The 16,072-nt window shown below is 34.7% G+C and overlaps 2 protein-coding genes across 4 annotated transcripts in view; both read right to left on the bottom strand.

The window, feature by feature from the left end:
* Positions 1 to 362: 362 nt before the first annotated feature.
* Positions 363 to 8,524, bottom strand: LOC107693284 (uncharacterized). 3 transcript variants are annotated; one of them, XM_016492596.1, is made up of 18 exons: positions 8,340 to 8,524; positions 7,968 to 8,115; positions 7,590 to 7,691; positions 7,015 to 7,098; positions 6,783 to 6,839; positions 6,518 to 6,601; positions 6,183 to 6,263; positions 5,896 to 5,991; positions 5,642 to 5,734; positions 5,370 to 5,453; positions 2,875 to 2,979; positions 2,433 to 2,585; positions 2,118 to 2,234; positions 1,562 to 1,654; positions 1,250 to 1,336; positions 962 to 1,048; positions 728 to 823; positions 363 to 568 (listed from the first exon to the last, which is right to left on the bottom strand). In XM_016492596.1, the coding sequence occupies exons 1-17, from the start codon at positions 8,386 to 8,388 to the stop codon at positions 739 to 741; spliced, it is 1,605 nt and encodes a 534-aa protein (XP_016348082.1). In that variant the 5' UTR covers positions 8,389 to 8,524; the 3' UTR covers positions 363 to 568; positions 728 to 738. The 3 variants fall into 3 exon arrangements, with proteins under 3 accessions (XP_016348082.1, XP_016348084.1, XP_016348085.1); XM_016492598.1 differs by having other exon boundaries at positions 543 to 649; XM_016492599.1 differs by having other exon boundaries at positions 543 to 644.
* Positions 8,525 to 10,994: 2,470 nt separating this feature from the next.
* Positions 10,995 to 16,072, bottom strand: part of LOC107693355 (uncharacterized) — a 9,450-nt gene continuing 4,372 nt past the window's right edge. The window contains exons 5-18 of the mRNA XM_016492701.1: positions 15,261 to 15,335; positions 14,876 to 14,932; positions 14,631 to 14,714; positions 14,100 to 14,192; positions 13,876 to 13,971; positions 13,697 to 13,789; positions 13,526 to 13,612; positions 12,987 to 13,091; positions 12,395 to 12,544; positions 12,198 to 12,305; positions 11,930 to 12,025; positions 11,658 to 11,744; positions 11,379 to 11,474; positions 10,995 to 11,218 (exon numbers count right to left, since the gene is read on the bottom strand). Of these exons, the coding sequence (XP_016348187.1) occupies positions 11,149 to 11,218; positions 11,379 to 11,474; positions 11,658 to 11,744; positions 11,930 to 12,025; positions 12,198 to 12,305; positions 12,395 to 12,544; positions 12,987 to 13,091; positions 13,526 to 13,612; positions 13,697 to 13,789; positions 13,876 to 13,971; positions 14,100 to 14,192; positions 14,631 to 14,714; positions 14,876 to 14,932; positions 15,261 to 15,335 (1,297 nt within the window). The 3' untranslated portion in view covers positions 10,995 to 11,148. The remainder of the gene's footprint in view (positions 11,219 to 11,378; positions 11,475 to 11,657; positions 11,745 to 11,929; positions 12,026 to 12,197; positions 12,306 to 12,394; positions 12,545 to 12,986; positions 13,092 to 13,525; positions 13,613 to 13,696; positions 13,790 to 13,875; positions 13,972 to 14,099; positions 14,193 to 14,630; positions 14,715 to 14,875; positions 14,933 to 15,260; positions 15,336 to 16,072) is intronic.

The following is a 16,072-nucleotide window of genomic DNA, read 5'->3' as shown; positions in this document are numbered from 1 at the left end:
GAGTCCTCTATCCATAATATTGCTTTCTCCAGTGAAAAAGTTGTTTCATCTGAATCAGGAGAGAAATATGCACAGATTTATGAGCAAAGACAGTCCAAAACAGTTTAAAATAAAATGACTGTAGATTTTGATGTGAGAGGACAACAGGGGATGCACTTTTTCACTGGAGGAAGCGTTATTATAGATTATGGACTGAAGCAACAGTTTAAAGTTATTTCTTATAAACCTGAACTGATGGACTGGAGTCGTGTGGATTATTGTGATGTTTTTATCAGCTGTTTGGACTCTCATTCTGACGGCACCCATTCACTGCTGAGGATCCATTGGTGAGCAAGTGATGTAATGTTAAATTTCTCCAAATCGTCGAGTCATCTACATGATGGATGGCCTGAGGGTGAGTATATTTTAAGCAAAGTTTCATTTTGGGGTATATACAAACCAGAAAATATCTTGTTTACACATTTGGGAACCAGCATTGGATGCATCCTCACAATGAAATGATGAGGCCAACATCTCAGAGTTTATCAGACCTGATTTCAGCATAATTGACAGGAAGCACCAAAAAATCCTGTAGAATTACAAAAAGGGTAAGGAAGGGTCATCACTATCGAATCAAAACGACTTCAGTGATTGAGCACTGGCAAATATGCTAGGAAGAGAAGAGGGACAAGGATTAATCATAGGTCACAGAATGACAAAAGAATTTAGAACAGAATTTAGTTCTTGCCTTGAGAGAAATTAATCAGACAGCAGAAAGGCCAGAGTATTAACCAGGACAGCATTTGTGGCAGAAAAAGTCTTCAGCATCAATTTGCTAAGAGTTCTGAAAGAACAAAATAAAAACGTTAGCAATTTAATCTCAACATTCCATGTTATTTTCGATGATATTTTACTTTATGGTTTTGTAACTACTCATTTTGGAATTAAATATTTCAGAACTTTTAAATTGAAAAGTTCTTACTCAGTGGAAGCACTGATCCTTTCCTCCAGACCATCAATCATTTTCACATATTTGTCGAAGACCATTTGTGTGACACTATTAAAGGTTCTTTATAAACATGAAGAAAACAACGGAATTGTTATTTAGTTAGTTAATTAACAGTATAATTGTAATAATAATAATAATAATAATACAATATTAAAATAAGACATTCCTAATGTCTAAAGTAAGAAGTAAGTTGCATATAGGCATTTTTTTAAAGCAGATATGTCACTGTGCAGATATATGTGCATCTGTATCTTTACTTACTTTTGTGCTTCATCAAGCTTCTTTTGAGTTAGCTGTCCACTGTCAGTTAACTCTTTCATGAAAATGCTCTTCACTTCATCCCAGTGCCTATTAAATAGGAGGTAAAAATGTCATTAGTTTGATGATTTAACTAATCATCAGTTAAATGCTCACAGGTGTTGTAAAATTCTCAATGTCTGCACACATTTAAAAACAAATAATAAAAAACTTAACTTGCTGCAGTGTCATGATATTACAAATTAAAATGTCAAATTTAAGATTAAACATTCAGGACTGGGCCTGTTGAGCAGGAAATTATTTGTTACACTTTACCTTGCTGATTGTTCAAGTCCATCATTATTAATATTTCTGTTGATCTCAATGAGAACTCTGTCCCAGATGTCAAAGCATGTTGCTTTAATTTTGCTGTTGTGAACATCAACAGAGAAAGTGGCTGGGATCAGTTTTATATTTCAACAAATTCTTCAGGAAATTAATTTTGCATCTCAGTGGAAGCAGGTGCATGATTAAAGAAACAGTTCATCCAAAAATGAACATTTGCTGAAAATACATTGAACTTTAGGCCAGCCAGAATGTAGATGAGTTTGTTTCTTTATCAGAACAGATTTGGAGAAATTTAGCATTGCATCACTTGCTCATCAATGGATCCTCTGCAGTGAATGGGTGCCGTCAGAATCAGATCTTTTCTTTTCAAAAGACGTTAGTTGATGGACTGGAGTCATGTTGTGGATTATTGTTTTGTTTTTATCTGTTCCGATGAAAAACAAACTCATCTATATCTTGGATGGCCTGAGAGTGAGTGCATTTTCAGCAAATTTTCATTTAAGCATACACACACAAACAAACATCAGGGCTTTACGTATTATACCGTAAATGTCGCAGTGGGTCCTCATATTCCACATTTGATGTCATTTGGTTTTTCTTGTTTATGGAGACATGCAAAATTTCATTACTAATAATATTCCATATTTCATAAAGCGCACCCCTGGAAGACAACAGAAAAGGAAATTATTGCATTAATGATCAAATGATAATGATGAATCACCAAATATTCTTTCGTTTATCTACATTGTCATTGTACAGGTGTAGTATGCTCAAATGTTTTTGGATTATGGCATCTATAACATATGTATAGTGCCCAGACTGATTTAACAGGCTAGTGTGAGATTAAACGTGTTCTTACTTCAAATTGGACAAGATGTCCTCGCCTACTAATTCAGTGAGAGTGTCTTCAGTGTCAATAAAAAAATCATTAACTTCAGACATCCCAAGGCCATTTTCAGACAATCTTTCATAAATTGGAAAAGGGTATACTGTCGCCATCTTCATAATGGCCCTGTGAAACAAAGAGCAGAGTCAATGAACATACATCTATGCATCTATAAAGGATGTTCAAACAGACTATTAAACTGGAATGCAATACATTCATAAGGCACAGCTTATGCTTTATACCCACACAATAAGCATAACAGCATTATGAATGATTAATGGATTTTAATCCATGCATATTTACTTGAATTATGCCTTGGGGTATGTGGTCTCAGTTATTAGTCATACAAAGTTATTAATTCACAGTCATTTATTATGCACTGCGTGCACTGAATGAAAAGTACTGTCATACTAACCAGTTAGATTGATTGAATCTCTCATCTCCAAAAATCCCATTACCCCATCGATCATATTCTAGGGCAGCATTGTCAAAAAAGTCACCAAAACGCTCATCTGCCCAACTAGATAAGGAAAAGGAGTTTAGTTCTGTCATAGTTATTACAAGATCGCAAACATGCCATTGCTTTGATACGGTTCTTGGTTCAACAGTGATGTTATTTGTACAAAGAGCAACAGTCAAACCAAACTCAACTTTGTGAAATCTTCAGAGCTTTAAAGGAATAGTTCACCCAAAAATAACATTTTTTTGAAAATGAACTCACCCTCAGGCCACCCAAGATGTAAATTAATTTGTTTCTTCATCAGGACAGATTTGGAGAAATTTAGCATTGCATTATTTGCTCACCAAAGGATTTTCTGCAGTGATTGGGTGCCGTCAGAATGAGAATCCAAACAGATGATAAAAACATCACGATAATCCACAAGTAATCCACATGACCATTTTGTCCATCAATTAATGTGAAGTGAAAAGCTGCAGGTTTAAGAATGATTAAGAAGTTTTTAACTTCAAACCTGGATAAAATACAAGGCCTCTATCCATAATATTAAAGTCATCTCATCTGAATCAGGAGAGAAATATGCACAGATCAAGCACTGTTTACAAGAAAAAACAGTCCAAAACAGTGTTTTGATGTGAGAGGGCAAAAGGGGATGGACTTTTTTGCTGGAGGAAGCATTATTATGGATTGGTATTTTGGCCAGAAGCAATGGTTTAAAGTTAAAATGCACAGATGTTCACTTCACAAGAGATTAATTGTAAATAGGGATTAATTGTGTGGAATATTGTGGATTACTTGTGGATTATTGTGATGTTTTTATCTCATTCTGACGGCACCCATTCACTGCAGAGGATCCATTGGTGAGCAAATAATATAATGCTAGATATCTCCAAATCTGTTCCCATGAAGAAACTCAACTTCAACTTTCATTTATTTATATAGCACATTTAAATGCAACTATGTTGCCCAAAGTGCTTCACAAAAATTAAGGATAAAAATAAAGTACACACACATAACTTACACACAAGTATAACAAACATTTATAAAAGGTTCCCAAATCAAATTTTCCCTACTTCAAAGGCCAGACTAAAAAAATGTTTCTTCAACTGGGACCTAAAAACTTCTAGACGGAGCCTGCCGAATATACAGGGGAAGACCATTCCACAATTGTGGACCTACTACTGAAAAGGCACGGTCACCTTTTGACTTCTTTTTGGACCGAGGGACAGTCAACAATGACTGATTTACTGATCTAAGTGACTTAGCCAATGTATAAGACCCTAAGAGATCGCTAATGTAATTTGAAGACAAGATGTGTGCTTTAAAAACCTTTTTTTTTTTTTGTGCCGGTCAAAAGCCTAGCTGCAGCATTCTGCACAAGCTGCAATCGAGATAGTTGCAGTTGACAGATCCCTACATAAAGTGAGTTGCAGTAATTCAGTCGCAAAGTGATAAAAGCATGAATAACAATCTCTAAATCTTTAAAACTCAGAAAAGATTTTAGCTTAGAAATAATTCTAAGCTGATAAAAACCGAATTAATCTGTTTATCAAAACTAAGAGATGAATCAATTATGACGCCAAGATTTCTCACACTATCTTTCACTATCATTTCTAAGGGGGCAAGAGCATTGGCTATCTTCTCTTTAACCTTAGAAGGACCAAATATTAAGATCTCAGACTTTTTTTCACTAAGCTGAAGAAAATTACTTGACAGCCAAACTTTAACCTCATCTAGACATCGCAACAGGGACTGTAAAGACTGCTCATTTCCAACCTTAAGCAGAAGATTTATCTGTGTGTCATCTGTATAAATGCGATGGCAGATAAACCCCAGAGGGCACATATATAAAGAAAACAACATAGGACTCAAAACAGAGCCCTGAGGAAGACCGTATTTTTAGGGAACCACGGAGGACGAAACGTTTGCCAAATTAACAAAAAATATTCTATCCTTAAGATATGAGTGAAACCATTTCAAAGCAGTTCCCCCAAACCCCACCTCACACTCCAACCGTTTTAAGAGTATCGAATGATCTACAGTGTCAAATGCGGCACTAAGATCTAACATAATTAAAACTGCAGCCATCCCAGAATCAACCGCTAATAACAAATCATTTAGCACTTTTAGCAGAGACTTTTAGCAGTCTCAGTACTATGACCAACTCTGAAATCAGATTGGAATTTATCCAGGAAATCATTCTCCCACAAAAAAGGGGTCATTTGAGTAAGAACCATCTTCTCTAAAACTTTAGATAAAAATGGAAGTTTAGAAATGGGACAGAAATTGTTAAACTCTGTAAACTCAAGGCCAAGTTTTTTAATTAAAGGAGAAACAAACTACATCTTGGATGGCCTGAGGGTGAGGACATTTTCAGCAAATGTTCATTTTTGGATGATCTATTCCTTTAATGTGTTTTTACTTGTATTACAACTGAATTTAATTTTTCTTACGTCCAGGCTTGAAGTCCTGTCTCTGGGCTAGTAATCATATGATATTTTTCCTTATCTTCCAAAACTCTCAGCTCCTTCCATCTCCTGCAATCCAAACAACTCAAAACTTAGTTAATTATAATACATCAGTTCTTTTGTACATTCATCATGTCACTTTTTTTTTTTGTGTAAGACTACATTCTACATAAACAAGACTACATAAAAAGCGCTATATAATATAATAATGCTGACTCGACTTGACATTTAGGTAACTATTATGATCATAGTCTTACCTTACAGCAGTTAAATATTTGTCATGGAATGGCTGGCTCTCAGTGTATTCCAATAGTTTATCCCAGTAAAATGCAAGAACTCCAGATGCAGTTCTATGAAATACACAGGCCACACTTTAGAGTCATATGATTAGCAAACATACAGCTTAACGCAATTCAAAGATGAACATGAAAACATCAAATATGTAAACAATTTTCTATATTAAAAAAACAAAAAAAAAACAGAAAATAATGCTCTTAATGAATGCCCTTACCTCAATGTTATTAGAAACTCATCCTTCTCACTCTGCCTCTCTAAGGTGGAAATTTCCATGGCCTTCTCTCTGACCAGATCCACAGCCATTTGTACTCTAAAAAATATAATTGAGAACTGAATGATGGACTATAAAACTTACATTTGTCATCTGAGTGTTGTTTGACATTTTACTCAACATGATGTTTTTAGGAAACAGTGCCTGCATGAAAGAATCATCATAAATGCAAGAAGTGTCATTGATTTTGTGTGCTTTAACACAGCAATGCATGACAAAACAGATCTTACTCGTCAAAAAGTTGATTGATGTCTATCTTCCCAACTTCCGCAGTAACTTTTAGAATCTCAACCACTTGGGGCTGTGCCACCCTGTTATATATCACAACAAAGAAAACAACTTCCAGTCAACATGAAAACTAATATGCTTGATATTAACATATAAACTTCTTCATCTTAACTTTGATAGACGCAAAAAAAACAGATTAATAAAACATTGTTTACAGTACCTTACTATAAAATAGCAGCTAGACTGTAAGATTTTTTTTAATCAAATATATTATTTAATTATTTCAAAGGGAAAGAAACAGTTTGAAAGAAGCAATGTGTTAAACATGAGGTCATACACTTTGGACAGAAGGTGAGCGAGGAACCCCAAGGGATCGCTGTAGATTGGTGGAGCTCCTGGAAGGTAGCGTGACTCCACATATCTGCATTAAACAAAACCAATGAACAATGTTTTAGTTATCTATTATTTCAAAAAGATCCTGAGAAGATTATCTGCATAGAGGTGGTGGATTTGAACTGTTTAATGGATGCATCTTTATACCATTTCAAAACAATATTTTCAGTCATCTTGCAGATTCAATAAAAAAAATAAAAAAAACTTACTTCCAGAGGTCCACCACTGTCTCGTTTTTGAAGATCCCTTTATACATGCCAATTTCTCTGTAAGAAGATATATCATATATTCAAGATGTTTGAACAAAAATATATTCAGGAACAGACACATTCAACTTTATACACATCAGCATGCCCTTCATTAATTCATTTGCATGTTGATAAAATAATAATTGAAAAGTTATACAATAACATTAATTAATTGGATGAATGGTCTTCATACCGCGGAGTCCCACTGTTGCTGGGGAATGTGTTTATCAGTTGAACCAGACTGTCTCCGCAAAGGAGACCCAGTCTGTGAAAAATGCTGTTAAACACACAGAAGGAAAAAAAAATATGTTGATGATCGGGATGATTTGAAATTGCTCAGAAGAAAAAAAACATAGGAGTTCCTTAAATCGAAGTAGATTGTGTTCAGCTTTATTATTCATTATATAAATATTTGTTTTAATTTCAGTATATGTGACCCTGGACCACAAAACCAGTCTTAAGTCGCTGGGTATATTTGTAGCAATAGCCAAAAATACATTGTATGGGTCAAAATTATTGATTTTTCTTTTATGCCAAAAATCATTAGGATATTAAGTCAAGATCATGTTCCATGAAGATATTTTGTAAATTTCCAAATATTGCCAAATATTGTCCTGTCCTAACAAAGCTTATTTATTCAGCTTTCAGACGATGTACACATCTCAATTTCGGAAAAAAAAAAAAAAAATGTGTGTTTTTTGTGGTCCAGGGTCACATATGCTTATAAAGTGCAACCAGTCTTTTGTATCCAGTGGATGAAGTACTCACTGCAGTGCCACAATGAACTGATCGTGTCCTTCAGCTCTTTGCTCAGCACTGATCCTCTCGATCATCTCCTTCACAGAAATCCACAAGTCTTGCATATCAGTGCTGTACACCACAGAAAACAATGATAGTGAATTTACACTCCTCATTCCAAGGAAAGTCACAGAAATATGGCCCAATGTACAGTGTTAACTTTTTTCCACATGTGTTTTAACTGTATTTTGAATTAATCATTGCATTGTGTTTTCTTTTTAGGGTTAAAGGAAATGTCCATAAACATGCTGGTAATTTTCTGCTAGAACATTATCTGTTTTTCAAATTTTTTTTTGTTTTACAGTGCATGGTCTATGTTAACTTTACATCATACGTCTCTGGTTTTACCCCGTTTTATTGATCTTATTTTTTTCCACAACCACTTCTGCTGCCCCTTTTAAATTGTCCAAGTATTTCAAAAATGCTTCGGCTCCAAATGTGAAGAGTTTGTCTGCCATTTCATAATCTTCATCTTTTAGGCCGACGCTGTCCACACCTGCATATAAAAAACGAAATCAGCTAAAATATAAGTGACAGTGTAATATTAAATTATTTGATCAAGTCCAACCACAGTACATATTTTAATATCACATTTATATTTACATAACCATTGTAAGATTAGTATTATCACTTGTTCATGAGAGCTGCCATGTCTATTAAATATCACATCACAATGAATTTAGTTTACTTGTATACATAAGAAAACAAGCATTATCTTACCTTTAAAGAGCAGAACAGCTAAGATTAAGACAGCTAGTGACTGATTCATATTGTTGTTTCTTCCTCAGAACAAAAAACTAAATAACAGAAAGAGATCACAACATATTCACTGTGGACTTAAACATCAGGAGTAAAAAGCTGGACTCAACTTTATCTCTATTGATATTTGTGTGCACACGCCTACTGAACTTACCTTGCAGTCTGTCTGCTCTTACCTCTCATGGGAAGTGTTTCAAAGTAAACTCTGAAGGTCACACTAGTAGTGCAGACCGTACATATTTAATTGCTTCTTTTAAATTGTAAGTTTATCAACATCAGGTTTGGGTTAAGTTTTTGGTCAATATGTTAATATGTTAAAATAAGACAATATTTTCCTTAAAACACAAAAGCAAAAGAAAGGTTACCACATAAAACTTTAAGGTACTGTAACTCTAGTTAGTTCACATGAACAGTTCAGAGTAGTGCATGCATGTACATGCCAAACTGGAAAAAAAAGTTTAATGCTCTTTGAAAATAATGTAGATCAGTGTGAAAGTCCAAGGTGTGTTTTTGTCTAGGTCAATATTTCTTCAGTCAACATCAGTTTTTAGGGTCAGTAACTCACTAGAACATAAAAAATGTTGAAAATCAGGAGCTGCACAGAGTAAAATTTTAGTCTTAAGTATGTCAAAATTCTTGGAATGGTGTAATTTTCCTACACTTAAGAATAAGTGTGATTAATAAAGGTAAAAGTGCTACAACTAGGTCTCAGCTCCTAAATGATTTAAAGGGATAGCTCACCCAAAAATGAATATTCTGTCATTAATTACTCACCTTCATGTCGTTCCAAACCTGTAAGACCTTCGTTCATCTTCTGAACACAAATTAAGATATTTTTGATGAAATCCGATAGCTTTCTGACCCTCCATAGACAGCAATGCAACTGAAATGTTCAAGGCCCAGAAAGGTAGTAAGAACATTGTTAAAATAGTCCATGTGACAACAATGGTTCAACCGTAACTTTATGAAGCTACGAGAATACTTTTTGTGCAAAAAGAAAACAAAAATAATGACTTTATTCAACAATTTCTTCTCTTCCGTGTCAGTCTTTGACATGCATTCACGACAGTACTACGATGGACTGTTTTCATGATGTCCTTACTACCGTTCTGGGCTTTGAACCTGTCAGTTGTGTTGCTTTCTATGCAGGTTCAGAAAGCTCTCAGATTTCATCAAATATTTCTTAATTTGTCTTACGAAAATAAACAAAGGTCAGGTTTGGAATGAGATGAGATGAGGGTGAGTAATTAATGACGGACTTTTCATTTTTGGGTGATCTATCTCTTTAAGAGTGCTGGAGATGTCTCTCAACCTAACCTAGGAGTAGTATGATAACCGTGATATGTTGAAACCACACTCTCCAATATGGAAAAAAAGTGCTTTAGACTTGCATAATTGTGTAATTTGGATAAACATGATTCGTAGTTGACTAAACAAGAGAAATCCATTATATATTAATTTACTGCATTTAATAAACTCATTATTAAGAATATAGTGTACAACATCATTATTAGTCAGGTGTGTAATAATCACAGGGTTACAACTAAATGTTAAAATGTTACAGTAGTCAGGTAAGGGTTAATGTACATCCAGCTGGTTGTTATTGCTGCAGAAATTATTATAGCGTTGCTAGTGAAACACTTTTTAGAAATTCTTAGTTGTTCATGTGAGTTGCCATTTGAATTTAGCAAAAAACAACAACAAAAAACTACTTTCTAAGTTCTAAGTGCTTAGAATAATTCTACAAATCATTCTGGTTCTTAAAAATTCGACATAGCTAAAAATAAGTGTTTTAGGCAGTGCATTCAAGTGTTTATTCTCTTTTTATAATGAGAAAATGCATTTATATAATGCACATTTTCTGCATAAGGCATGGAGTACACTTATATTTAGACATTGTGTGGTTTTCAATACGTACATTGTTCGGACAATATTCGGCAAGAATATTAAAACTGGAAATTAAAATGGGCCTTCTCATTACATTCATCAAATGAGATCAAAAGACTTTGCTGTTGCTTGTATTTTCTTTATTAAAAGCTTCTATTTAGATAAGCCCTACTTTACTAAGAATGTCAAAACTTTAGACTATGCCTATGACCCCAGGACTCCTAGGTTTTTTTTTTGTTTTTTTTCCACCAATAATAAAAAAAATTCTATGACCTTTTACATGTTAATAGAATATACCTGATTAAGCCTTATTATAGTTAAGATCCTTTTGCCTAGATTTTGGTTTTATTCAAAATATTTTTTAACATAAAATGATGCCAGATAAAATCAGTTATTTTGAAGTAGCTAGTGGAGTAAAAATAGAAATATATATATATATATATATATATATATACATATATATGATGCCAGTATAAAATCTAGTTGTAGCAATCTATCATTTAATTATTTCTTACTCACACAGTGCACAGACACATTTTTATTTATTTGCATCTATTAATTGGATCTATTTTCAAGTGTTAACACATGAAAGTAGATCCAGATGTTATTGATATTAAGCTTTTTAAATTAATGTGTTAAGATGCTGGAGAATAAAAATGTGTAAAACAGATCAAAAGAAATGCAACAAATCATGTTTTTGATGAAAACAAAGCATTACAGTGGAACAAATAGAGTGGAATTTGTTTTACTCAACGTTCACCAATGCAATTATCCTAGTATTCTTTCAGAGGCAGGTATGCAATAACAGTTAATACATTGCTGGTATAATCCTGTTTATTGCCAGCAGTTGCAATCTTGACATTGCTTTCAAATATTAAAGAGTTTAGTCCAACAGCAGGTCCCAGACATCATTAAACATGAGGTTTGTGCGATGCATCGACTTCTTGAAGGCTCTGAGGAACAATTAATATTGTGAATCTTATTGATTGCACTTGATAATATGAACTTGCAATATAAACTGATATTCATTATCAATCTTTTATTTACACAAAAAGTGACATTCATTACGGTTTCTGTTCAAATGCAGATATGGTAAGAAAATTATAATCTTACAAAATAGTTGGATCGATCCTTCCATCAAAGTCATCAACAAGATCAGTATACTGCTTCAGTTTCTCCAGGATCCGGTGAATGGCTTGAACAAAGTTTCTTTATAATTGAAAAACAAAAAGAGAGCCAGTCAAATATGAACTTTAAAAAGATGCTGAATTCATTAAACCAAAAACGGCAATTAAGAACAAACATGTCTTTATATATTTACATTTTCAGATTTAGAGCCATATATTAACAAATAAATCCTTGTCCTTAAAACAAAACTCGACCTTTCCTTACTTTGGTGCTTCTTCAAGCTGCTTTCGAGTAAATGCATTACTTTTTAATAACTCATTAATGATGATGTTCCTTGTATCATTCCATTTTCTGGAAAAAAATAACATTTCCGATTGATTGTTTGATTGCTCTCCTCATAAATTAACAAAAATCATACACAAGAATATGCTAAATTTCAGCCAACAAAGTGTCTCAGAACCAGGCAGTTCAGCAGATTTCCAACCTCACCACACTGGATAGTGGATATATAAAAAATACAAAAGGACATGTCTTACCTCTGTGTTTGCTGAAATTCAGTCTCATCAAAATAGCCGAAATTTGCAAATCTGAGAAAAGTGCTCCACAAATCTAGGAACACTGTCCTAATTACTCTATAGCAAACAAACAATGATTTTTAAAGAGGAATAGATTATATATGCATTATATCAAGAGAGCAAAGCACTAGCCTTCTAATCTGGACAAATATATCAACAACATACAAACGTATTCTGTTTTACTGGTTCAAAATGATTTTCATGAAGGCATTTTATTACATTGTCTTACCGCAAAGGCAGTAATAGTTGGTTATCTTTGCTATTGGTTTTCTCCTCTTCAATGTCTAGAGTAAGTGCATACAAAATGCCACGAATGCAACTCTCCAAAAAAGTTTGTCTGCAAGACAGAAAAAAAAAAGTCTTAATATATTCATATTTACATAGTAAACAAATACGAGCCTCACACAGATGTTTTATGTTTCTTACCTGTTAGAGGATATATCATTCCCTTCAAGAATAAGGGTTATGTGGTTAACTTTGTGAAGAAACCTGTTGACCTCAGTAATCTCAAATCCAACTGCAGACAGCTTTTCATAAACAGGAAGAGAGTAAACAACCGTGCTTTTGACAACAGCCCTGTGAAACATGCAAAAGAAAATGGACAGATCTTTTTTGTTTTAAACCTTTAAATCAGGGGTGCCCAAACTCGGTCCTGGAGGGCCGGTGTCCTGCAGAGTTTAGCTCCAACTTGCCTCAACACACCTGCTGGTAAGTTTCTAGTATGCCTATAAGAGCTTGATTAGCTGCTTCAGGTGTGTTTAATGGGGGCTGGAGCTAAACTCTTCAGGACACCGGCCCTCCAGGACCGAGTTTGGACACCCCTGCTTTAAATCATCAACATTGCTTTAGGTATTAAGTTCTGTTGTTAATGTTTATTAAATATATCTCCATGTTTTTGTAATTCATCTGAAACAAGCTTTTGAAACACGAACTGCATGAACATGAAATGTCAGATATGTGGTTACATATTTGTTTACCATAAATAATGTGACGAAACAAAGTTTCAAATGAGATTTACCAGTTGGACTGATTGAATCTGTCCAAACCAAGAGCTGCATTTCCACGATTATAATATTCCTGGGCCGCGGTCTCAAAGAATTTACCAAAATGAAGTTCAGTCCAACTAGAAAAGAACAATGAAATGATAAATGATAGATGAATGATACAATGCAGAGTGAAACCTCCAAAATAACATTTAACAACATTCAACTCAACAGTTATTCACACTCTAAAAAATGCTGGGTTGTTTCAACCCAACTTTGGGTCAAATATGGATTAACCCAGCCATTGGGTTACATTTTAAATTTTTAACCCAAAAGTTGGGTTAGTCCATATTTGACCCAAAGTTGGGTTGAAACAACCCAGCATTTTTTTTAGAGTGCAGATTAAGGATCTAACATACTAACAGTGGATCATAATGGTTCAAGTGATTCTAATGATAATTAGGAAATCACTTTAGTAGCCTGAAAAAAAAAAGAGAATAGCCCTGGGATTAATTATGTATTGATTTAAATGACATTTGTAATATTCCACATTCTGAGTATCTTTCTCTCTTACTTCAAAAAACTGCGCCTTGTATCCGGGTCTAAAAGCACATGATACTTTACACTTGGGTTTTTCAACTCGGTTAGCTCGGCCCATTGCCTGTAACAGACAAAACTCAAGAATTTTCTTCAATGCTCATTTTACTTCATATTCTTATATATTTGTGCATCGCTGTACTCTTACTTCATTGAATCCAAGTATTCTGCATGGAACGATGGGCTTTCAGTGTGTTCCAAAACTTTATCCCAGTAAAAAACAATCAGTCCAGATGCAGTTCTAGGAAACAGAAAAAGAAAAAAAGTTATTTAGAGATGTCTTTTAAACAGATTAAATACAATGTTGAAGTTAACAAAGGTTTTTACCTTAATGATATAAGCAAATCATTCTTTTCTTTTTGTCTTTCCAAAACTGAAATTTCAAAGGCTTTCTGTCTGATCTGATCCATAACCATCTGCCCGCTTTGGACAAGACAACGCGTGGTTAAAACGACATGCAATGCAATTTAGCCAAATACTTTAAATGTGGAGGACAATAAATCAGTTTAGTTGCTTTGAGCTCTAACAGCATGGTTTTAAACAGCTCTTACTCCTCATGAAGTTGGTTGAAATCTGTTTTTCCAATCTCCATAACAGTATCCACCCCAGCTTCAAGCATGTTCACCAGCTGGGACTTCACCACCCTGTTTGATGCCAGAAATACACAGTCACCTTTTAATACACTGCACTTTAACAAGTACAATTACTTTGTAAAATGTATATACACTCTTAAAAATAAAGGTGCTTCACGATGCCATAGAAGAACCTTTTTGTCTAAATGGTTCCATAAAGAACCTTTAACATCTGAGGAACCTTTCTGTTTCACAAAAGGTTCTTTGTGGCGAAAGAAGGTTCTTCAGATTATAAAAAGGTAAGAAAGAGATGGTTCTTTAAAGAACCTTTGACTGAATGGTTCTTTGTGGAACCAAAAATGGTTCTTCTATGGCATCGCTTGAAGAACCTTTTGAAGCACCTTTATTTTTAAGAGTGTAGATACATGCTAATCATTACAAAATCTGATCATACAGATAAATTAAATACAGCATTAAACAAATCCAAATGAAGGTAGAGTGAGGTCATACGCCTTAGCCAGAAGGTGACTGAAGAACTGCATGGGTTTACTGTAGACTGGAGGAGCTCCTGGAAGATAGTATAACTCCACTTCTCTAATAAACAAGTCACATGAATAAATCAAGTTATGAGGGGCGCATACTAGCATGGATGGTGGATTTGTAAGGCCATTATGTTCAATGCACAAACACATCTTTGACCAGAATTTTGGCAAAGCAACACTAGAGGTGTCTACTCTCAGTGAACACATGCTTACTTCCAGATTTCTGCCATTGTCTGGTTTTTTAAGGTCTCACGGTAAATCTTCATATACCTGTAGAAGAAAAGCACATTCATGGGTAATACATTACTCATAGGTTTCAGAGAACTGGTCAGAGGTAAACGAGATCCGTTAATGTCTTGACCAGGGGTCACCGAACTTGGTCCTGAAGGGCTGATGTCCTGCAGAGTTTAGCTCCAACCCTAATCAAACACACCTGAACAAGCTAATCAAGGTCTTGCTACTGTAGGTATACTTGAAACTTCCAGGCAGGTGTGTTGAGGCAAGTAGGAGCTAAACTCTGCAGGACACAGGCCCTCCAGTACCGAGTCTGGTGACCCCGGGTCTAGACTGCCTTGTGTGAAGATAGTAAAGCTCTTACGGAAAGAAAAACTTGTCAAAGACTTGCTGGATCATTGCCCCAAATGTACCACCAGCCATTAACGTAAATAATCTCCTGTGAATCAAAGAACAGAAGCTATAAATACATATTTTTAAATCACCAAAAAGAAAAAGTCTCAATTTATTTATAAAGCACAATTAAAAACAACTACAGTTGACCAATGTGCTGTACAATGTTGTAAAAGACTTATAAAAACATGTATACAAACCAAGCAAACATCAGACAACAAACAACATCACAAGTCATAGGCTATAGTGAAGAGATACGGTTTTAACTTTGATTTAAAGGAGACATATTATGCCCCTTTTTACAATATGTAATATAAGTCTCTGGTGTCCCCAGAATGTGTCTGTGAAGTTTCAGCTCAAAATACTCCACAGATCATTTATTATAACATTTTGAAAACTGCCTATTTTGAGTGGAAGCAGAAACACGCCGTTTTTCGTGTCTGTCTCTTTAAATGCAAATGAGCTGCTGCTCCCCGCCCCCTTTTCCAGAATAGAGCTGCAGCCATTACAGCTCGGACCTGCTAAATACATCTGTTTTGGTCCTGATTATCATGTTTATCACGCTGAAATCATGCGTTTTGAACCATATGAGTTTAAACTTCTGATATACGGTTTTCTGAGAGCACACATCCGAAGCACACGGACAGAAAGCGGCTGTCACAGCATGTGAGTACTAAACTAAGTTCTCATTCACACACAAGTTTACGTTAAAAACACACGAGTTACAAAAAACAGTCGGTTATGTCTGTGAAGGTAAACTGCTGGGAAATAAATCGCATGTTT

This window comes from Sinocyclocheilus anshuiensis, unplaced genomic scaffold (assembly GCF_001515605.1).
Source record: "Sinocyclocheilus anshuiensis isolate Anshui unplaced genomic scaffold, SAMN03320099.WGS_v1.1 scaffold566, whole genome shotgun sequence".
NCBI classification, from domain to species: Eukaryota; Metazoa; Chordata; class Actinopteri; order Cypriniformes; family Cyprinidae; genus Sinocyclocheilus; species Sinocyclocheilus anshuiensis.
This window is presented reverse-complemented; position numbering and strand designations above follow the sequence as displayed.

Bases quoted from the DNA above. Each gene is read 5' to 3' on its own strand.
- LOC107693284 (XM_016492596.1), bottom strand. From the start codon at position 8,388: ATGAATCAGTCACTAGCTGTCTTAATCTTAGCTGTTCTGCTCTTTAAA. The intron at 7,099-7,589 runs GTGAGTACTTCA...TGTGTTTAACAG, and splicing joins CAGTTCATTGTGGCACTGCA to CATTTTTCACAGACTGGGTC. The intron at 5,454-5,641 runs GTAAGACTATGA...TTTGGATTGCAG, and splicing joins AAATATTTAACTGCTGTAAG to GAGATGGAAGGAGCTGAGAG.